A 22,869-nucleotide genomic window follows, 5' to 3' on the forward strand; every position below is an offset into this window, starting at 1 on the left:
TGAGTTGGTTGTGAGATCTTATGATTTCACCTCTAGTCTACCCCAACTTGTTTGGGACTAAAGGCTTTGTTGTTGTTGTTGTAGTAGTATATTGATGCACGTCCTAGAAAACTGCTAAGAACGGAGTGAATTGATGGGATGAACCATGGTACATAGAAATGAAATTTGGCTTTAACAATTATTTAATACAATAAATGAGCAACATTGTGGCCATCAAAATTAACAATATACAAAAGTTGGGACAAGCTGCATATTGTCCGATGTTTCAGCTGAGTCATATGATCAATTTTCCCCTCCCTCCTCCTATGCATGCTTGCATGCTAGGAGTAAAAATGCAGGAAGAAACTTGTGCAGCATTCCGACGAAATTTGAGGCTGCTTCGCTGCTTCCCATGTTTATTAAGTCAGTGGATTAACTACTACACATTTACAAGTGTATCTATGTAGAGCTCTAGAGGAGAGCAAATTAGCCCCATCAAAATTTTACTAATCAAGCACTGAGAAGACTGGGACACCCTTGGCACTGAAAGTGTCGCATTTCACAAGCACTTCCTCTCCAACCTCAAAGTTGTTCTGGCTATTTTCCTGCAAAAACATTCACCCGAATTTCAGTACCAAAGACCAAAAGATGGCATTACCACAACGGGTTCAGAAAATTGAACAATGTACGAAATACTGCGTGCGGCAGCATTAACCAAAAGAGAACACCAGAGAGCTGGGTAGGAAATTACCACAAACTTGTGCATTCCACGAACTCCATCACTCAGCTCAAGTACTAATCCATAGGCCCGTATTTGGTAGACCTTTGCAGTAACTACATCGCCCAGCTTTATAGAACCTGAGCGGAAGTTCTTGGGACTCGAATGCTTCAGGGTGTTGCTTATTTCCTGTTCTGGAATGGCATCGAGCCCATTACTTGCAGAATCATCAGCCTTCCCTTTATCGAGTCCATTACTTGCAGAATCATCAGCCTTTTCTTTCTTATTTTTCTTGGCAGTTGACGTAGTTGATGCTTTCTTAGGGGTAGCTTTCCTAGCCTCCTGCTGTTCTTTGGTTGGTTTTGATACTCTAGGGGATGGCTTTGCAACTTTAGAACTTGCCGCCTTTGAACGTTTCTTAGTAGGACCATTTGCAACATCTTGAGCATCGCAGTCAGCAGCACTGCGAATTATAACTGCAGGAGTAGAAAATGCAGGCGTCTCCTCAGTTGTGTCATCTTCATCTTTGCTATTGGATGACTTGACATCAGCATCCTTGCTGGGCATGTTCTCCACGGCAGCCCAACCAACAAGGTCTTGATTTGGCAAAAGAGTAGCATCCTCACTTGCTAACTCCTTTTCAGGCCGATGGGGATGGGGTAGGTTTGCTTTGAGTGAAAGTTTAATATTACCCCTCACGTCCTGTCCAATGCATGTCAATGAGAGCGCTTGACCAACAGATATAATATCCGTGACTTTTGAAACCTGACGGAAGAAAGGAAATAAAACAAAATAAACAAATAATAGTTAGAACTAATTAAAAGCTGCTTTGCCAGTATATAGAATACAATGGAGAACTTATAAATGCGATGTAGAAGGTAACAAAAACTCTGGTTCATGGTTTTTTATGGCACAGTATCATTGCTCCTTATCTATTATAGTTATAGTGAGTCAAGGCAGTAAAGGAGGGGCATCGCAAGCACCACTTTCATTCAAAAGGAGAGAGCAAAGAGGAATCTCTATTAACAGAAAAAATAAAGCAGGAGTCTAAACTAGGATTGGTGGTGGACCAACCCAATCTGTTCTTCAAACCAAGCAAGAAAGGCTTGAACCAACGAGACCAACCCAATCCTGGAACCAAATATCCTCTTAAAGAATTCAAACGGTATCCGCAAACACTTTTCAACTTGAGTACCACATATCCAAAAATATTCATGCACCCTACGTTAACAAATGTAAGATGTTCTGGTTATTTTAATATAGACTACATACGGACTGAAATGAGTGGACAAACACACTAAAACAGTAAAATGTGTCTATATAATCCGATTCAGAAAAAAGTTAGAACATCTTATATTTGTGAACAGAGGGAGTATATTCTGAAGGAATGGCACTGAATTATTCAAGGCAAAGTAAAAGAATCAAGCTAGTCAGTCCTATCAACCCTCTACAAAATTTCATGATAAAAACTGGTCCATGAAACAACTCAGAAATGTGAAGCAGAATTTCAAGAGAAATACCGGTTCATGTGATAGCTCAGAAATGTGAAGAAGACCTTGCTGTCCGCCATTGAAATCCACAAAAGCGCCATACTCCTTTATTGAGGAAACAATTCCTTTGTATGTCTTGCCTACTTCAATTTCACGACCCACAAGAAATTCAACCTGCAAAGACATAGAACAGGTTAAACGTTCTCATGTAAAGATTCTTCCTCCCAAACACTTGCAAGGAATGATAAAAGAAGGTGATGTCATATCTGGCTTAAGCAACCTGCATTGAATAACTGATACATACCTTCTCAATAGCCTTATCCATAATTGGCTGAGTTTTAGCAACAATAGTGACTGTACCATCACTAACAGATACCCGTGCACCTTGAGAAAATGGAAATTAATCACAAAGTTAGCTGCCTAAAATTCTTACAAAATACAGAAGGGATAGCTAAATGAACTACATACATGGATTCAAATATACAAGTTACGAAACAGAATGGTGACAAAATATGCCCATATTGAGTTTCTTTTAGAATACGTCCATATCCAGTTAATCCTGAAGGGAACTTGAATTTCTGACTTTGGCTTATCACAGACATGCAGGTCTAGACCTCCAGAGAGTGACAGCTAATAGCAAAACAAAGCAAGTAGAAACACAGCCCAAAAGCAAGTCTGTAGAAACACAGCCCAAGGAGTATTAACATCAAAGAGCGTGGTTTTATTTTTACACCCCTACTGCTACCGAGCAGATGATGATGACGCCACCCCAAGCTACTTGACCATATATCAGGACTTGAAATGAATAAGCCATTTCGTGATGACAGAATAAAGGTTGTATCGCCCATGTTTTACACATGACAGTAGCGTACACTTGGTTGTTTATTAGGGTGTGAAATGTGGATGCGCTCCATTTTGGAAAAAAAATGTGTATGCGCTACAGTGAAAAGATAAAAATATGTGAATACCCAAGCACGAACTGACATGGGATCTACAGGTGGTATGTAGCAACATATGTTCCTATCATCAAATGAAACAATCTGTATCAGTATTTTATTCTTATTATTAGTCCAGGTTCTGCAACCATAAAGAAAAAACTTCAAATTTTAAAGAATTCAACCCTGCAATCAGTCAATGCTCAGCTGAGATTAATCTTTTAGTCTTTACAAATATTAAAAAGTATTCATTTCATTTCATGAAGGGGAGCCTTGGCGGGTTCGAGTCTTGGAAACAGCCTCTTGCAGAAATGTAGGGAAAGGCTGCATACTATAGACCCAAAGCGGTCGGACCCTTCCCCGGACCTTGCGCAAGCGGGAGCTACGTTCACCGGGCTGCCCTTTTTTATTCATTTCATTTCATCTAGGCAGAGTCGATGATGGTTCTTAGTGTTGCCTTCAAAAAATCAATTCAGTTTTTTACAACGAAAAAGAAAAGTGCAAGCAGGATCCAAATAAGTTGCCAAAAATTGAAACACATGTTATCAATCATCAAAATAATTTGTGGCACAGCAGACAATTACAAAATTCCACAAACAAGTACTCCCACTGTCTCATAATATAAGACGTTTTTTGACACTATCATAGTCTCAAAAAACATCTTATATTATGAGACAGAGATAGTAATATTTAACCCTCATGTCAAATGTGACATGAATAATGTCTTAAAGAAGAGCTTAAGAAAAGGCATGAACAAAAATCAGGTAAAAGCTAGCTTTATACCTGTATCTTGCTCAATTTTTTTCCTGTGGAAAAGCAATTTCCTGACAGAATCACTGCTGAAGCTCAGTGTGGCTGCAAATGGAGAGGCAATTGTGACATCAACAAATCAACCTAACCTAAAAGGGAACAGTGAAAGTGCATCAACAAACCTAATCGAGGAGAACTTCCATCATTGATAGCACGAGCAGAACTTATTTCCTGATCCATGCGATCAAGGATTTGATTACGAGCCTTTCGTGCAGGCTCCAAACTTTCACATACTATGTCCAATGGTATTCCAGCAGGTTTTATATCCAGCTGAATAGCAGTAATACCTCTCCTTGTTCCTGCAATTTTGAAGTCCATGTCACCCAAGTGATCCTCAAGACCCTGAGTACGTCAATGGCCATGATTAGTTCAGAATGGACTTTTTTGCTCTAGCAACATATATAGTCAAATTGACTAAAAAGTAGGAAATGGTTCTCCCAAAAACTGACAAGGAAAATGAAGAGTGTCTAAGACTTACTAAAATATCCGTTAATATACGGTAACTAGAAATATCTCCAGTAGTCGGGTCTGTTTCACTGACAAGACCCACTGAAACACCAGCAACATGCTCCCTTACAGGTATCCCAGCATCCATTAAAGCCATGCTTCCTGTCAGTCACCATTTTGAAATGCATGAAAAGCAGAATTTATAATATAAAAAAAAAACTTCAGAGCAGTTCAAGGACATCACATTGACGCTGGAAAGGCAGTTTTATACCCAGATTAACAGATGAACCCTAGAAACCTATTAAACTCAATACAAGATAAAGTCATTTTAGAGGTCTCTTGGAAGTGTTACACTTGCTAATCATTTAAGATATTTCTGCATTATAGACATAATAAAGGCAATTGTAATGCCTATCATGGCTTTGCTACAGAGCGAAGCATAGACCCTTGATTCATTTTTACATCAAAGTGCAGGACATGATCTTGCAAATAACGTGTTTGCAAGTGAATGGCATTCCATCACCAAACTATGGATGAAGGTCAATCAGATAAAATGGCATTTAGTTCTAATAAAACAACATCTCCAAGAGTTCCATTTTATGTATAATAGTAACACTAAATAAAGATGCGTACCTCCACATACTGATGCCATTGATGTTGAACCATCAGAGGCCATGACTTCTGAATTTACCCGAACAGTGTATGGAAAGTCACCTTCTGGAGGAAGAACAGCAAGTAGTGCTTTCTCGGCAAGAGTGCCTGCACAGTAGAAAAACAAAATTGCGAAATTGGTGGTATTCATTTTCCCTCATAAAACTTTTAACACAAACTAAGGCTGAAATTAGAAAAGCTGAACAGAAGGAGAAAAACAAAGGAAAACACAATCACGGATCAAGAACTTAAATATTGCAACAGATGCCTTTCAGCATATTGTAGAAACCCAAGTATGCACACAACAAACCAAAAGTCTTCTTTAAAACATGGTACTACACATATCTCCTTAGGGACAATAAATTCTTTAAACTGCAGCTCTGCACCAACAATGAAAAATATGTACCATGTCCAACTTCACGTCGATTCAAACCCCCACGTTTGGCAACTTCGTTTATTGAAAATGGTGGAAAACTATAATGAAGCATGAAACGCTTTGTTGGTGGGCCAACAATTGAATCCAATCGCTGGGCATCACCAGGAGCACCAAGGGTAACTGTACATAAAACCTACAAGCAAAATTCGGATTATTCATGTGGTGTGTGCATATAATAACTTGATTGAAATACATTATAAAGTTCCTTCAGATTTAAACAGACATCATTTTCTGGTGTGCCATTATGTGTGCCTCTAGAGAGAGAGAGAGGGAGAGAGAGAGAACCTGAGTATCTCCACGTGAAAACAGTGCAGAACCATGCAATATCGGGTATGTGCTTGATTCACAGTACAACGGCCGCACCTCATCAAGTCGTCTACCATCGACTCTAAGGCCTTCTTTAATTATTCTCTTGCGTATGACCTGCACAAAAGAAGGGCACAACTCTTTATGAACTGAAATAATATAAGTGATTCTACACACACAAAATTGCACTGAATGAAATGCTATCAAGTGATGCCAAGGATAGATGGTAGCTCCTCACAACTTTCATATTGATATTAAAAGCTAATGAGCCCAATACCTCAATATAATTTGCACAAGTTCTCAGAGTTTTCCATGTACTACTGGAACAGAAAAATTATCCTGAATTCAGAAATAGAGGTATAGAAGGATAGAGCAAACAATAGGTCATGTGAATGCATAGGGACCAGAGCTTTCGTTTACCAATTATAAATTACTCATGCACATGAGTGGAAACAGAGGTTTGGTACAATGGCTGCAAGTTTGCCAAATGTTAAGAATTCGCTATTATAAAGAGATCAATGTGCTCTGTTGTTTCTATTGCACATACATGTGTGCATTGAACAGATAAGATCAGCAGATGTTACATAAAGTTCCAGGTTCCAGTGTGTAAAATGAGATATGAAAATCATTCATTTAGGCACGGCAAAAAATATGATTAAAACGTCATCATTGGAGTTAACATTCCTCACATGCACTGAAACAGGATACCCATGAGCTACTAGTAAATGTGTACGTGCAATGCACGTTGTTATTAGGCAGTCTATTAATTGCACGCTCATATTAGGTTGGATATTAATTGCGCGTTAATGACATGATTAGTGCTGCTGTTCATATTTGGTACGGCATTAAATGCACGTTAAACATGTTGAGCACTCGCCATTGGAGTAATCTAGGTCGTTGGATTGACATGGTTTGATGGCCTAGATTAGTTGGATCTGCCCCCTCAGGTCTTTTTTATATTGGTATAGATATAGATGCATTTGTAACAACAAGAATGTATTTTCCGCTCATCTATTGACAAAGCCCACACTTGTATCTATATTTTCCAGTTTCCAGAGAAATCAATGTGCTCTACCTGCTTTCTCACAGTATCAACTGCTTTAGGAAGGAACTTCAAGCTTTCCTCGTCACATTCTTCTTCAAGCTTCTCTTTTACAGATTCTGTGATTTTTTGCAGGGCTTCTCCACGCTCAAACTGCAGCAAATGAAAATATCCAATGAATTCATGGTGCAAGCAGAAAACAAGAACAGATTTAACTTATTACTGGATGACTCCTCCAAAAAGGTAGAGGTTGATTTTTGATTCTTCATGGTTTTCATGGTTTTTGATTCTTCATGATATAGTTGAAGCACAGTCAAAATATGGTTTTTTGGGCAAACTTTGAACATAGTTTTCATCATAATATACTTGCAAAAGGAAATGAAAATGATATTCTAGACAAATCTAATTACATTACTTTCATGAAGTCAATCTTTATCTTCCAAACATATTATTATTCAAAGTTTATAAAGATTGACCACACAAAATCCCAGGGCTGGGCAACTTACATTTAGGGTATGTTTAGTTTGTGCCAAAGGTTGCCATACCAAAAAGTTAGCTAGACACAAAATTGGTTGGAGATTTGCTTGTCAATGGATTGGCCAACATTGGCTAGAAAAATGTACTAAAGTTGGTACTGGAGCATTGGTATGTCAAAAAGTTGGTCATACTCCAAACAAAAGCCAATGTTTTGGCCCTGACCAAAAAATTAGCAGGGCTCACTTTGGTCACAATCCAAATGCACCCTTAGAGACGGAGGCAAAAATCTTTAAGAAAGTTCACAATTGAAGATTTCCGCTTTTAACTCCACAAACTAGAAAGGAAGAACTTCAACTAGAAAGGAAGACCTGCAGTCAAAAGAGAATACCCAACACACCTTGCCGTATGATTTATCTGTGAAGACTTCCTCAATTGGTGCTTCTGATAATGTTCTGATTTTCTCGTAGTTTTCATCTGAAATCATTGACAGCTTGTACTCTCTTTTCTCTTTGCCAGCTCGCTTGGCCAATCTAATTTGAGGGTCGATATACTTGACTGCCTGAGAATCAGAGCCAACTGCATGAGAATATAATTATAATGCATCAACTAAAATAAGAAAGAAATAATACCTCAGAGTGCGCAAGCTTCATTCCTGCTTGAAGATCCCTTTCAGTTATCTCACGAGCTTGTACATCTATCATTAGTGTTTTATCCCGTGAGCATGCATAAACTAGGTTGAGATCACTCAAACCTAACTGCAAGTCACAGAGAAATATACAGAAAATATGAGTAAAGTGAATGAAACCACAATATTTACAATGGATGTGAAAACCACATATAAACTGATGTTAGTTATGGTGCAAATAACAAAGAAATGGAATAGGCACCATGAGCCACAAAACGCTCCTGGGAAATGTTATATCCACAAAGAGTGCAAATGTACACCATCATGGGTACAATTGAGGCACAGTGGAGGATACATAAAAATGATTACATACTGTAGCACTTGATCGATATTACCTCATCCACTGTTGGGTTCAACACGAAATTCCCATCAATTCTTCCAACACGTATTACTCCAATTGGCCCATTCCAAGGTACATCAGAAAGCATGAGAGCAGCTGAAGATGCATTAGCAGCCATAACATCTGGGTCCTGCTTTCCATCTGAGGAAAGTACATTTACCGTGATCTACAAAAGCAGGATGCAAATCCATCAATGAGTGATAATGCTTGTGCAAACTTCACAAATTTCAGGAATAAAATATTAAACAGAAAAATCACCTGGACTTCATGGTAAAAGCCACGAGGAAACAATGGCCGTATTGGTCGATCGATTAAGCGCCCACACAGAAGTTCTCTTTCCTTAGGGGCACCTTCCCTGCGCATATATGTTGTGGGAATAACACCTTGAGCATATTGCTTCTCTTGATAATCAACCTACAGCCGACAAAATAACCAACATGCTCATCATGGGAAAGATGCAGATAGCAAATAAATAGTGTTGCCTTGAAAATGTGAAGACAAACATATTCCATTCTTCCTTTTCGGTTAAGCATATCCCCAGTAAGTTCAATTGACAATGAGAGAAGTGAAGTACACAATGGGCCTTTAAGCTTGTCCAGGGTGGTCAAGTAGGTCCCTAAACTAGAAAACTGTAGATTATTTAAGTGCTTCAGAGAAGTTTAAGGGTCGACAGTGTATTTAACTCTATCAAATTATACTGCAGGGTAACAGCAGCTGTAAGAAACAGCTTGAGAATACTAAAATTATGCTTCATTACCATGTAGCACTGAACACTGCCTGCCAAAATCAAGCGTGATAATCGGTAAATAACATCGAGTTAGGCTCAGTTTGCAGTTGATTAACTGTGCTGCCTTGTACATATTTTATAGTGCGCTGTTGAAAATTAGCCACGAAAGTAAGCAAAAGCTGGTCAAACAAACACCAAAATAGGCAAAAGCTGGTTGGGCAACCGGGATTATGACAATCCACTGCAATGCCACACACAGCCTTAATTTGAACAATCTCTTACGCCAAACTGGTAATTGGCACAAATGAACGCATAATAATTAATAGTACTGCAACCAAACCGTGCTTGTGAACCATATCGTGCTAACAAAAAAGGAAAAACATGTTGACAAATCAAATGGTGTAGCTGGAAAACAGTTAAAACTGCGTCAAATGGAAGTATGTGTATGTGCAGATTAAATTGCCACATGGGAGGAGAAGGGCGAAATTAACACGTCACGTCAACAGAAGGGGAAAAACGATCCTTACGGTTAGAGGGAGGAAGTCCCGGACGGGGTCCGAGGACTTGGCGGCGGCGACTGTGGACAGGACGTTGGTGTCCTCCATGGAGATGACCACGGAGCCGTTGGCGAAGCGCGCCATCTTCCCGGTCTCGAAGGCGATGAGGCGGCCCCCGATCTCGAACTCCTCGCGGAAGCTCTCCAGCACCTTCCGGCCCGGCGGCGGCGGCGCCGCCTGCGGGGCCTCCTCCGCCGTGTCGGAGAGGAATGCGGCCCGCGTGCCGGGGACGGCGAGCCGGAGCTGGTGCCGGCGGCGCGCGAGGAAGCGGAGCGAGGCCACCGCCATCGACATGGTGGCGCGCGGGGACTGGGAGGAGCGGCAGCAAGAGGAAGAGGGGTTTGGGCCTGGGTTTAGGGTTTAAGCGGCGAGGCGAAATGGTTGGGCCTCTCGACGTCTTGGCTCGGGTCCGTGCAGTGCAGCGGTGGATCGTGGACCCACTGTCAGTGGGCCAAACGAACACAGCTTCTCCGGTTTTACGACCCTCACGAGATCTGGACCGTACGAGGAGCGACCGACGGCTCAGGACGCCCGTATCGTGTCGAAAGAAACCCCATTTCTCTCTCTCTCTCTCCCGCACTGATCGCCTGCCGCCGCCGCCGGGAAGAAGAGCTCCGACTTGAAACCACCCAAAACCCTACCGCACCTCCTCCCGTCCTCGCCGCCGCCGCCCTCGCTCTTCCGGTATGCTCTTCACATCGCCCTCTCCTCGCCTCGCCTCTCCTCCCCTCCCCTCTGACCGCTGAATTTACCGTCGGGATTCGTAGGAACGATGCCGCTGGGGCTGATACTGAGCTCGATCGGGAGGTCGATGCGGCGGAAGCGGACGTCCTCGCTCAACATCCTCTCCTCCAAGAGGGCGCCCCGGGACTACTACAAGGGCAAGAATTGCAAGCCCACCGGGTTCCACACCCGCAAAGGTGACAAGTTAGACAGTAACTCTGATTTGAACCTAGTTGTCTTCTCGGTATCTTATGCCCGCTGTTCGAGACCACATCTCTTATCACCTTCTGCTTCGATGCGTCTTTTACATTCAAAGACGCAGGCCATGATCTGATCGGTTGAGAAATCTAAACGATTTTGAATCAGATAGTTAAAATAACATGGCACAGCGGATCAAATTGGCTCTCAGTTCGACATATGGGAACTAGTATTTGCCCCATATTAGGAACGAATGTTCCATATGGGATGTCAAATGTGAAGTGTGTTGTTCTGGGTAAACCATTAAACCGTATGTGAACCAAGTGCATGCTTACTTGGCATTTGACATCATAATAATAGGGTAAAGTTTGGTGAGTGGACAAGGTGCAAAACATTTCAATCTAGGCGGTCTATAGCCATTGGGGAGGTTCATGGGAACTAGTATTAACCATGGGTTTGTAAAAACTAGTACCAAGTATTTTCAATCGTTGTTCATGCATACACCATACGGCTAGGAAGAACTGCAACTGTGGAGAGCAAATTCAGCAATTTCACCAAAGAAGAATATAGATACTTCTTTGGAAAACATACAAGAATTCCAGTCATGTGCCACATCAATCTCTCTATCATGGCCACAAAAACTTACTTGGAGTTAGGAAAAACAAGGCAGCTTAGAAATAGCAGAACAGTATTGTGATTATATGGCAAGTGAGAAGAGATGTTTTTGGTCATGCCTATGATGGTAGGCTTGTCTTATATTTATATTGCTGTGCAGGCATACAAACAGTCATGATCACTAGATCATGGATACAGTTACTGATTCTAGTGCTACAAAACCATATGAGTTACAGAAACGAAACAACTAGGAACTGAACAACTAGTGCCTAGTATATACAAGAGTTAATATGCCCCCGCAATCTCAGCCACTATGAACAAGGTTGAGATTGGCTACGTTGCAACATCTGCTTCGTTGATGGCTTGGTGAAGACGTCAGCGACCTGATCTGCTGACGACACAAAACAGACTTCCAAAAGCTCCAAGTGCAAACCTTCTCCCAAACAAAGTGGAAATCCACTTCAATGTGTTTAGTGCGTGCATGAAACGCTGGGTTTGCGGTTAAGAACTAGCACCCAGATTATTGCACCATAGAACTGGAGGTCTTGGCTGAGGAACATGAGGTTCTTATAGAAGCGACTGAACCCAAGAAGCTCTGCAGCACCATTTGCCAGGGCTTTGTATTCTGCCTCAGTGTACGATCTGGAAATATCAGGCCGTTTCCTAGCACTCCAAGAGATGAGATTAGGACCGAAAAAAATTGTGAACCCGCTGGAGGATCTCCGATCATCAGTGCAACCTGCCCTCTGCGTCTGTAAACATGCTAAGCAATGTGTTCTTGGACCTCCAAATATGTAGGCCAGTAGCTATTGTACCCTTGTCCCTTGATGAACCGGAGAATCCTCTTGACTGCTTCCCAAGGAACATTTGTTGGCTGGGAGAGATACTGACACGCCTTGTTCTCAGCAGAGGAGATATCCAGCCGAGTCAATGTAGGGTGCGTTTGGTTCATGGGATAGCCCTCATAGGACAGGGATAGCCAGTTTTTAAGTGAATAGCAGGTGTTTGGTTCGCTGGAGAGGTGGGATACCCAGGGATGAGGGCAGCCAAGATTCCTGGTATATTCCTCCAAAACTCAGCTCCGCTCGTCCGTGAAAATCTCGCGGATATGGGCAGCCTCCTTCACAGCCTGAATCGTTACGCGAGTCAACGAACAGAAAACTCACCCCTCTCTACCTCTCTCTCTCACCCGCACCGGCATGGATTGGGGGGGGGGGGGCTGCACGAGAGCACAACGGCAGCGAGCCGACGATACGTTAGCCGGGCGTATTGGAATCGGAAAGGAGCGGCAAGGAGACGGAGATGAGCCTGGCATCTTAGTCGTCGGACGCGAGGAAGAAGACGACGGGTGCGAGGCTGCGGAGGACAGTAGGAGGTGCCAGTGCCAGGGACAAGCTCGCCTCGTTGGTGCGCACATCCTGGCAAAGGGAATCGCCCGAGCAGCCTGAGAGAGCAGGACGACGGCGGAGGCGCTACGGCCGGGCTCAGAGCAGTCAACACAAGCGTCGGGCATTGCTGGCAGCCTTGGCAAGGTGGCGCGCGCAGGGCCGAGGCCGCGATCTTGAATAGGCAGGGGACACAGATGCGCGGAATGGATTGGATTTATTGCTCTTTTGAGAATTGATGGGTTACAGATGCGCCGGTGAGCTACTAGTCCCGTAGCTGATGTGTGTTGCATAGATGTGTTAATCCATTGCTGGTAGGTGCATAGATGTGTATTTTTTTTCTGGTAAATTTTAGCTTTTAATAGGCACATGATTTATTTTGTAGAAATATATGATTTTCAAGTTTGGTTATCCACCCATCATCCCTCAAACCAAACAAACAAATGGCTATCTCTAACCAGCTGACATCTCACCCAACCAAACAAAAAAGAGGCTATCCCCAGCCAGCTGGTTAGGGATACGCACATCCACTCAAATCTATCACTCGAACCAAACACATCCGTAAGGTACTGCAGTGCACCGACCATGCTCTGGTAGGTATGAATGTCATCTTTGCCAAGAGGAGTGCCAAGGTCACGGGACAACTTCTCATGAACACACATGGGCGTAGAAACTGGCTTACAATTTGTCATCTGAGTGTGCTCAAACAGATCAAGAGTGTACTTTTGCGCGACGACAATGCCCCTGGAATTGTGAGCCACTTTAATGCCCATGAAGTACTGAAGCTGGCCGAGATCTTTAACCGGGAAGGTGGCAGCCAAATGGCAAAGAAGATGATCTGTTGCTGCAACAGAAGAGCTTGCAATGACAATATCATCGACATAATAAACCAGCATATAGATGGTGACACTGCCATGGGAGCAGATGAACAAAGATGTGTCCGCAACAGATGTACTCAAGCCAATAACTCAGACGTGAGTACCAGACTGTTTAAGTCCATAGATTGCTTTGTGCAACTTGCATACATGCGTCGGATGAGCACGATCTTCAAAACCCGGTGGCTGCTGCATATATGCATCCTCTTGGAGAACATCATGAAGGAGCATTATTGATTTCAAACATGACTAACTGCAAGAGACAACAAGCGACGCATGGTAGCCGGTTTGACGACACGACTGAAAGTGCCGACATAGTTGATGTTGTGTCACTGCATAAAACCCTTGGCAACGAGGCGAGCTTTATACTTGTCGATTGAGCCATTGGGTCGTTGTTTAACTTTAATCACCCACTTGCAACCAATGAGATTCTGACCAGGTGGAACCAGCGACCACGTTGAATTGTGGCGAAGCGCCGCAAACTCGTCTTCCATAGCCGAGCGCCACTGCGGATCACCTCGAGCAACAAGGTATGAAACAGGCTCGGCGAGAAGGCGCGTCGATTGGGGTCATAGCAGATGGTGCCATCCGTCGGAACCACTTGCTTGACGACGCGACCACCGCAGGTGATCACAGGCCACACCGGTGTTGCTATAAACGGTCCAGGAGCATGAGCCGGAGACGGAGGAAGCCCAGCAGGAGAATGATCGCCAACATGAGGCGAAGTCAAGTGCTGGGCTGGCCCATCAGATGTTGCACCATCTGCATGGCTACGCGTCGAGCACACTCGATGTGCTCGACGAGGTGGCATGATCCGTGTAGCTTGGGGTGGGTCTAACACGCGCCAGCGTGGAGGGTGCCGGGGGTACAGGGCCAGCCAGAGCAGGGACATTTCCTGGGTTGTTCACTGGAGGGTCAGCGATCAGCCGAAGACCTGGACCTGCAGCAGGATTATGAAGCAAATATTGCAAATCATAATGTCTCATACTAGCATTCTGAACGGCCGGCTCGGAGGAGGGAAACAAAACGGGCTCGGTGAGTAAGGAAATATCAGGGGCGACATTGGATGCAAAGGGAAAAAAAACTCTTTCATACTCCCTCCATCCCAAAATAAGTGTCTCAACTTTATACTAACTTTAGTACAAAGTTGTACTAAGGTTGAGACACTTATTTTGGGACGGAGAGGAAGTAGATCACATGATGAGAAATGAAAGAAAAATCAGTGGACCTATCCAAACACTTATCGCCTTTGTGATAAGAGCTATAATTCAACCTTCTTGGAATTGTACATATTTTGCATACCCTAGAACAGGATTGTGGAAATCGTGGAGAACGCCCCACCAGTCAGTGGGTTACCTTTGGGGGGAGCGGGGGGGGGGGGGGGGGGGGGGGTTAGATGAAGCACCAGTCCAATATTTATAGGAGTGATGATCATGATGATGATGTACAAGAATAGTGATACAGCCTTGCACTAAGAAATGCAACTATATGTGCATCCAGCTACTACGAATAATGCTATATTGCTGGGTCATTGTGGAGTACACATGCTGGATAATGCCAAGGAATAATGTACTGGTGATGGTGGGTATTTAGCTGAACTTAGAATCTGGGTAGATTTCGGAACATTGAAGCATTGTGTACGCGTTAGATAAGATAATTGTTGTATTGATGTCAGCTAAAACTTAACATGGGTTTCAATGAAACAAATTCAAGATACTATGCTTAAGTTTTTTGTCCATTTGATTTGATTGTAAGTTCGCTCTTCGTCCAAAAGCTCCAAGTACCTTGGGATCGGTTCATTATCTCTGGTACCCTTGTGTAGATGTGACTCATCTACTGAAAGTCTAATACACTATGCTTCTTTGAACCGTAAACTGTTTACATATTTTAGCTGCAATAGATTAATTTGATTATGTGTTGCATGCCTATACTGTTATACATAAGTATCCAGTTCCTCGGATATTGTATTCTTGAAGTTGCTTGCTTCAAGTAAACATATGCAATCACTTTCATGCTACTGTACAACTACAAAAATCACTTTCATGTTAGGATATGATTATTCTACTATAAGTGGGTGGTGACATAACTGTTGCTATGACTTCCATGTTTTTTGTATGGAATTCTTTCATGAGAGGGAAGAGTTTTACTATTTTTGAAATGTTGATGTAATTTTGTAGGTGGCTATGTGATGGTGGATGCAAAGTTACCAAGATTCGTGGTCCCTGACTTGACTGATTTTAAGGTGACTCATATTTTTGGGGTTTCAATATTTGGCACAGTTTTCACGCTCCAGTTACATTAAGTACCAAAGTTACCTATATGTACTTTATTACAACCTCAATTTCGTGGGAAAAGATGTAGAATATTGGAATATTAGCTCTTTTACTCAGAAAAATAGAGCACTATAAAATAGTAAAAATAGTTGGCAGTACCTACAAACAGAAAATCACAAACATATCTTAACCGAAGCTACGAAACTATTCCAAATTTAGCCAAGAAGAGTTAATGTTCCAAATTTAGCTAAGAAGAGTTAATGTTCCAAATTTAGTACCATTGCATTGTTTAACCTATAAGCCAAGGTGGAGAAACTGGAAGTGGATGATTCTACGTGTATTGCGCAAGAAGCTCCCTATGTGATTTGGCCGAGAGAATCATCTTTCTCTTCATTTTACGCCTTTGTGTTGTAACTAATCATTTTCCACTTTCTTCAAATAACTGCAGTTGAAGCCATATGTATCACAATGTGCCAGGGACGAACTCGGAGCCTCCTCAGCTGAAAACAAGAACTGATGTTTCTAGATGCTCTAGTTGTTACTTGTTTTACAAGAATGCAATGCAGCTTTGCAATTATGTTTTCTCACGGTGCCCATGTTCAGAGCATCTAACCTCGTCAAGATTGGTCCTAGTGTACTAGTCGTAATAACAAACTTTGTGCCTCAGCATGAATTCGATTTTTTTTTTACCAATGTTGATTTACTCTGCGTTCACATGTTTTCTAGCATTTGTGATGTTCCATTCTGAAGCAAGTGATGCTACAATCTGCTTGACATACATGATACTTGTACTGGATCTTATATAGGTGATCCCCAAGGAGCATGGCGTTTGTGTGCTTGGGCTTAAGTCAGACCGTTTTTAAAAAAAAATTAATGCATTTCAAAGTTCAAAAAATAACCCGGAAAAATATACATATTCATATGAATGTATGCTGCATGTGAAAAAAATTCATGATGTAATACTACTTGATATGTGAGCTACACAAAAAAGGTAAAAAAGCAAAATCATTGTTTTTTATAGTGAACAGTACACATTATTCACTGTTGTCAAAATCACGATTTTGTCTTTCTTTTAGCTCGCTTGGCAATGTATTTCTGTATGAAACTTTACACACAACATTCATATGAGAACGTGAGATTTTTTATATTTTTTTGTTACTTTGAAATCTGATTGTTATTTCCTTCGCGTTGCTTCTTCCTCAATGTTGTTTTCCGGGGTTACCAAATATTGTTGCTGATTGAATTCTTGAGGAAACTTCATCTCAACACCACAGTACAGTAGATACAGTAGAGTCATTGCCCTTCTTTTTTGTAAGTTGGCGGACCTTTGGGTCTAAATTCCAGGGATAGAGTTGTATCATAACCCAACCTTGAAAGCTATGACATTACGGGCCACGACGGATGAAGTAGAGGAGCTATAGCTCTTTAGGAGGTTGGTGTTCGAGAAAGCTGCAACTGTAATTAGTGGCATCCACTTTTCTTCAAGCTCGGGATTGGCGAAACCATGACCGGAAAAAGAAGAAGCTTCTCTGAAGGAATAGAAATAGGACAGACGTATCTCCTGCCAGATCCGCAATCATATCAGTTTTTGTGCCTTGCATGAATGTCTCGGGGTTCGAGTGGAGGGTATTAGACCAAATAGGTGAGGAAAGTCTCCACCGACTCTCCCATAATGATGACGATTCAGGAAGCTTAAGCTTGCATGTGACATCTCCAATGCGCAGCAGCTATGAAGATTGAAGATCACGGTGTCCACTTTTCGAAAAAGCTTTGAAAACAGCTCTGGTTCGAAGACATACTTGTTCTAACTCCTAGCTCTAGAATGACAGGCCGATCCGCCTTTTCACTCTAACGCAACTACTAAACCACTTTTGTGAACTCTTTCCACTTCCAAAGATTCATTTGGCTCTAAAGTCGTTTCCATCCTTTGCAATAGCGGTGCTCGGAAGGATCTTACTGATGCATAGCAAACCCCAGGGCAGCTACCCGTTATTCCATTGACTCTTCAACAGGTAATCTAGCCCCAGATTCAATAGAATAATAGGGAAAAGCTTGAAGCCGAGCAGGCACAAAGTTGTATCAAAATATCAAGAGGAAGTTCGATTGGATTGAAATGTTTCCTTGATTTTCTGCATGGCATGTATCCTATCATTTCACAAGCTAGGATCATTTGAGTCCCTCGTGTAGTTTCTTGTTTCATATTTGTGTATCTAGCTTATCCCAGTGCTAATCTCTGTAGAGTTGTTGGGTTTCCCTGAAAAGGAAGGGTGAAGTAATATAGTAGCAGATAGTATTTTTCTCAGTTAAGAACAAAGGTTTATCGAATCAGAAGGAGACGACACACAAACAACGTGAACGGTATCAACACACACACAAAGCAAATGCTTGCACCCAACAAAGGCAAGATGCTTGTCAATCCCCTTGTTCTCACCAATTGCTCTCTCTTTCTTGTGTCTTCGCCATGGTCGGAAGCTCGAGTACGGTTGGGAGCTCATGGTTGTCCATGGCGACACCATTATCGACATGCCCTTGTCGCATGTGAAATCCTAGCCATGTGTGATCTTTAAGTGCTCATATCACGTAGTAAGCCCTAAATCAGTTTGACATTTGCCTCTTATCCTATGAAACCGAAGTTATTGTTTTCTATCGTTGGTGCGAGTTTGTTTTCTTTGTCGATTTGGCTAGAGTGGAAGGGAGAAATTGTTGGATGTAATTTATATTTAAGAGTACGTTGAAATGATATTGGCACGGGAGGAGCTTGACTACATTGCAATGTTAGCTAGACAACATTGTTGCACTTAGGCAATTGAGCAAGGATGAGAAGGAGAGCAAGATGGAGATGGGTGACAAGAAGGACCAGGAGGAAACACAGTGATAGGCAGAGGAGCAATGAGAGTGCTCTTGTTGAATAAAAAAGAGAATTGAAGCATGTAATGATTGTGCTTCCTGGCTTAGTTAAGATATAATGTGTCCACATGGAATGTTTATTAGGGATGTGCATGTGCACTGTTGCTTTGTAATCGATATCTATGCAACCTTGAAATAAGCATAATCAATGTAGTATTGAAATTGAAATTTGTATGGCTGATTGAAATGCATGTTTTAAGTTTGTATGTGAAGAAAGAATTCATGTTTGAAAGTTGTTCAGCAAATCCTACTAGAACAACATCCATATAACATGCACATCATAACATCCAAAACAAAGTATATTCACAAAAACGGCTAACATTTTTTGTCTCTGGTTCCGGTGCTTGCGGAAGCAAATGCCATGTCTTGCTTATCGCGAGACAAAAGCATAGCTCACCTACAGTGTCTCGCGAAGTGGTCTGGCCCAACAACATACCCAAATGGTTTTTGTGAATCTTCCATGAACCGTTTTGAAATCCTTCCATGGCCGGTTTTAGAAACCACCCATCTAGTTTTACAAAGGTTTCGTTCATTTTTTCTGTTAGTTTTTTTTTACATTTTTTAGACATGTGTTGACCTATTTTAAATACACATTGACCATTTTATGCATATAGGTTGAACATTTTCCAGATACACGTTGAACCATTTTCAAATACCGCCAATTTTATCCACGGGTGCCGCCAAAGTGCATCTGTACGTCTAATCACCTCGCTCAGGATTTGAGGAAAACTGCTATTTTTTTACAAATTCGTGCGAAGTGAGGGAAAAGCTGCTACTTTTTTTTTTAAAATGGAAAAGCTGCCACTTTAGTGCTACTAGCAAAATACATGTGCATTGCAACGGGGTACATATTATTATTACGGTTCAACGTATAATTTCTTGATTTATCGCTGCACATTTCAAGTTTGTATGGAAAGAATTATTGCATCTTTGAAAGTTGTACGGGTTCAGATGCTTGCGGAGCCCGTATTTGTTCCGCACCCGGAAAAACATGTCTTGCGGCCCATAGCAGCAGACTGGCCCATCGCTGTAGGGCCCATTAGGGTTTTGCTGCGCGAAGGCAGCGGCGCGCGTCGCTATAAATAGCAGTCGCCTCTCCCCCTGTTTACATCATCACCGCCGCCGCCTCCTTCGCTCGTCCTCGGCACCCGGCTGATTCGCTTCTTCGTCCTCGTTGTTTTTTCTCTCTCGATTTGTTTTGCTGTTCTTCGTCTAATCCCCATTTTTCGATTTGTTGGTGCTTCGTCATCTGGTCATTGGGATGAACAGTCTCTCGAGTCTGATCGGTTCCCAATGGACTCGTTCCCTTGAAGCAACATCGTCCCGTTGTATCCCGAGTTCGCCCCTCTCGTGTGCCCTCCGAGCTTCTCTCCCAGGGCACCGGCGGCTCTTACATACATTTAAAAAGTTCACATCGCTCTCTTGTTTCTCTCTTTCGATATATCTTGATTTCGACAACTGTGATGAGCCAATTTTGCAGTTACAGACCTGTAATGACTCCTGCGGAAATGATCGCATGGTCAAAGAACATCTAAGGGACTGAGTTGTCTTGGAAATCATCATGATTCCTAGTATACTATATATTGGATCTTTCTTTGCTGCGTGTTTTGATCTGCTGCTTCTCTTAACAGTATTCGTGTCTGTGAACTAATTTGTATGGTTCCCGGGCAGTGACGAGACGGGAAGCAGAAAACAATTGTTCCTCTCGCTATCCAGTGCGGAAATTTTGTGATGCGATTGGACGTCGAGGAACTACACTGCCTTATTTGCTGGATTATTTATGTTTGGCATTTGTTTGTTTATAAAATGTTTATCTTTTTTTTCCACGTAGTCTGAGAATTGAATGACCAGATCAAATCGATGGTAGAACGAATGAACAAATGGAATCATGTGGACGAAGGATTTGCACAGGCGTTATGGAATGTTATATGCGGCTGAACTTGATTTGCTCGGTCTCCTAGCCAGACAGATGTTCTGCAAGCGCTGCATCGACTAAAATGTCCGCCATAGGTATGTTGATAGCTTTGTGAATACCTATTGTTAAGGTGCAACCAGAACTTGTAAGTTTCGTTCAGAAATTCAAGGAACCAGTATCCTAAAGATCGAATCAGGAAAGCACTTAATCTAACCTGGTTGTATTGGCCTCATAATTCCGTTCAAACTTTCTTTCTTGGAAGGGAAGTAACAAATCTAAGTATGGTCACATCTAAACACAACATCAGCAAAAAACAATTTAAAAAACATCAGCAAAAAACAATTTAGAAAACATTTTGTACAAATCTTGAAGCCCCTAATTATGTGGTGAACTACTTAGACATGACATCCTTAATAAACATCTATATGTGACATCCTTAAAAAACATCTAGATGTGAATTAGTCATTCTGAAGTAACAATGAATGAATTACTTTAAGTAACAATGAATGAATTACTTCCAAACTAGTGATCTTATTGTGTGTGACGGGGGGACATCCGAGTCCTTCTGCCTGATAAGGAGCAAACTATCTGTGTTTGTATATTCCTTGGCAAACGTCACAAAACAAACCTTTGAATGTTAATATTCCTTTGGAATTTTTCCGTCGAAGGTGGTCTCATATTCCATTGCCCTTGATAGTGGCGTTGCTGCAGTTAAACTTTGGGACTTGCCATGAGACAATCAATATTTATATTTAAACTGTTCAGTGTTTCTATATTCGTTAGTTGGCTTTAGATATTGAGGTTTCCCTACCTCTTGTGTTTAGCGGCTCTCAATATATTTTGTGTCTGAGGAGTTAAGATGATGACATGAGATTTCACAAATTTCCACCGCTCCCCTGCACCAATTGCTACTCTAAAGAAACAAAGTGGAATATTGTGGACACAATTCTTAACTTCGCTGAATAAGTACATGAAGAAACATGAGCTGATTTAAATTAAATTTGCTTGGAATTGTTAAATACAAGTTGAATTGAATTAGCTGGATGCTAGTATCCTGAATTAGGCTTCCAGTTAATTCAATTAACTGCACTTGGAGACATCTGGAATTGAACAACAGGTTTTTTTCATTGCCTGAAAGAAAGTAGTATATTAGCGAGTCTCGCAGGTGACCTAGCCCAAACAAAAGACGTTTCGTCTGCTCCAGACGAGGTAAGAGTGAATGATCCCCAAGAAAGAGGTGCAGAGGTGGAATTCAATAGATTTAAGCAACTTCAGTATGCGGGTAGCGATGCTTTTTGGAATCCAAGAGAACTTTGAATAGGAGGAACCAGCATGTTGCTCTACAGATAGAGATGAGGGCACGTCTCTTTTTCCAGAAGCTGGTTGGTCAACCAACATGTCTCTTTTTCTAGACGAGGGCATTTCTTCTTTGTTCGGTCGCAAGGCAGGGAAATGGAGGATTTGTTTCACAAGGCAGGGAAATGGAGGATTTGTTTCTACTTTGTCCTTTACCGCATTGATGGATTCAATTTCAGCGATCGAAAACTGCACAACCAAAACAACTTGAAACCGCCCATGTACTTTTTGCTTTTCCTGATATCGTCCCTTCGGGTAGTTGGATATGAACACATTCAAATTGGAATTTTTCTGATCCCAGATGACCCCCGTAACTTCGGGACAAGGGGTGCTCTCCTATCTTTTGATTAGGAAAGTGTACCAACAAACTAAAAATGTTGAATTAGTAAGATTGTTTTAATCAAATTGAATGTTGTGATTTTCTATCGGGTCTTATTTCAGTTCCTACATTCACTTGTGCATGCTTTGGATTTCGCAACGAACATTAATCGGAGAAGTTTTTTTATTTCCTGCGGGTTTTTATTACTACCACCATACATGATGAATTTAAGATTTTAGCTATGGATGTATATCCAGATGGGCTATTTTTTTTGTCATAGTTACTCTGATAGGGCATTTGCTGTATCTTTTGGTATATGCCATTGTTTTACTGAATTACTGATTTGATACAGGAGAAAGAATATGGCAAAGATGTTACATTTAAGGATTGTTTCTCAAAACATTCACAGTTGCCCATGCATGAGAGCTAATGCTGCTAATTCCTTCCTTGTGTCTGTAGCTTGTAATTTCCCCTGCAACAATTTTTTCCTCTCTTTTAGGACCTTTTGATTCATAATATGAAAATGTAGAAATGTTCTAACCATAATTAAAACTTAATCTTACATTTGCTTATGTTTAAACCTTTCTTTGACTATTCTTCTATTCCTTGTCCCATCGTGCTGCTGTTTGCCAGAGCTCTTCCGGCTATTGGTAGTGCGGGGAGGTGGCAGTGCGGCGGTAGTGCGGTGGTCGGTGGCGGGCAA

The 22,869-nt window shown here is 41.8% G+C and overlaps 2 protein-coding genes, 1 non-coding gene and 1 pseudogene across 3 annotated transcripts; 3 read left to right on the forward strand and 1 right to left on the reverse strand.

Annotated features, from left to right (window-relative positions):
* Positions 1-153: 153 nt before the first annotated feature.
* Positions 154-9,979, reverse strand: LOC123144840 (polyribonucleotide nucleotidyltransferase 2, mitochondrial). The gene is made up of 16 exons (XM_044564091.1): positions 9,571-9,979; positions 8,575-8,730; positions 8,312-8,482; positions 7,921-8,046; positions 7,689-7,850; positions 6,848-6,967; positions 5,752-5,889; positions 5,437-5,599; positions 5,013-5,138; positions 4,411-4,541; positions 4,055-4,274; positions 3,906-3,977; positions 2,492-2,571; positions 2,218-2,361; positions 731-1,462; positions 154-584 (listed from the first exon to the last, which is right to left on the reverse strand). Exons 1-16 carry the CDS (start codon positions 9,892-9,894, stop codon positions 486-488), a joined length of 2,964 nt encoding a protein of 987 aa, XP_044420026.1. The 5' UTR covers positions 9,895-9,979; the 3' UTR covers positions 154-485.
* A 125-nt stretch (positions 9,980-10,104) lies between these two features.
* Positions 10,105-16,383, forward strand: LOC123144841 (39S ribosomal protein L41-A, mitochondrial). Its single transcript, XM_044564092.1, has 4 exons — positions 10,105-10,284; positions 10,368-10,520; positions 15,574-15,638; positions 16,118-16,383. Exons 2-4 carry the CDS (start codon positions 10,373-10,375, stop codon positions 16,184-16,186), a joined length of 282 nt encoding a protein of 93 aa, XP_044420027.1. The 5' UTR covers positions 10,105-10,284; positions 10,368-10,372; the 3' UTR covers positions 16,187-16,383.
* Positions 16,384-20,029: 3,646 nt separating this feature from the next.
* On the forward strand, positions 20,030-20,125 carry LOC123146503 (uncharacterized; annotated as a pseudogene).
* Positions 20,126-20,187: 62 nt separating this feature from the next.
* On the forward strand, positions 20,188-20,336 carry LOC123146704 (small nucleolar RNA snoR136). Its single transcript, XR_006472898.1, has one exon. It is a non-coding gene; the product is annotated as a small nucleolar RNA snoR136 (small nucleolar RNA).
* Positions 20,337-22,869: the final 2,533 nt, after the last annotated feature.

The sequence above is a fragment of the Triticum aestivum genome, chromosome 6D (genome assembly GCF_018294505.1).
Source record: "Triticum aestivum cultivar Chinese Spring chromosome 6D, IWGSC CS RefSeq v2.1, whole genome shotgun sequence".
NCBI lineage: Eukaryota > Viridiplantae > Streptophyta > Magnoliopsida > Poales > Poaceae > Triticum > Triticum aestivum.

Bases quoted from the DNA above. Each gene is read 5' to 3' on its own strand.
- LOC123144841 (XM_044564092.1), top strand. From the start codon at position 10,373: ATGCCGCTGGGGCTGATACTGAGCTCGATCGGGAGGTCGATGCGGCGG. The intron at 10,521-15,573 runs GTGACAAGTTAG...GTAATTTTGTAG, and splicing joins CGGGTTCCACACCCGCAAAG to GTGGCTATGTGATGGTGGAT. The intron at 15,639-16,117 runs GTGACTCATATT...AAATAACTGCAG, and splicing joins CTGACTTGACTGATTTTAAG to TTGAAGCCATATGTATCACA.
- LOC123144840 (XM_044564091.1), bottom strand. From the start codon at position 9,894: ATGTCGATGGCGGTGGCCTCGCTCCGCTTCCTCGCGCGCCGCCGGCAC. The intron at 8,731-9,570 runs GTAAGGATCGTT...TGTCGGCTGTAG, and splicing joins GGGACTTCCTCCCTCTAACC to GTTGATTATCAAGAGAAGCA. The intron at 3,978-4,054 runs GTTTGTTGATGC...CTCCATTTGCAG, and splicing joins TGGAAGTTCTCCTCGATTAG to CCACACTGAGCTTCAGCAGT.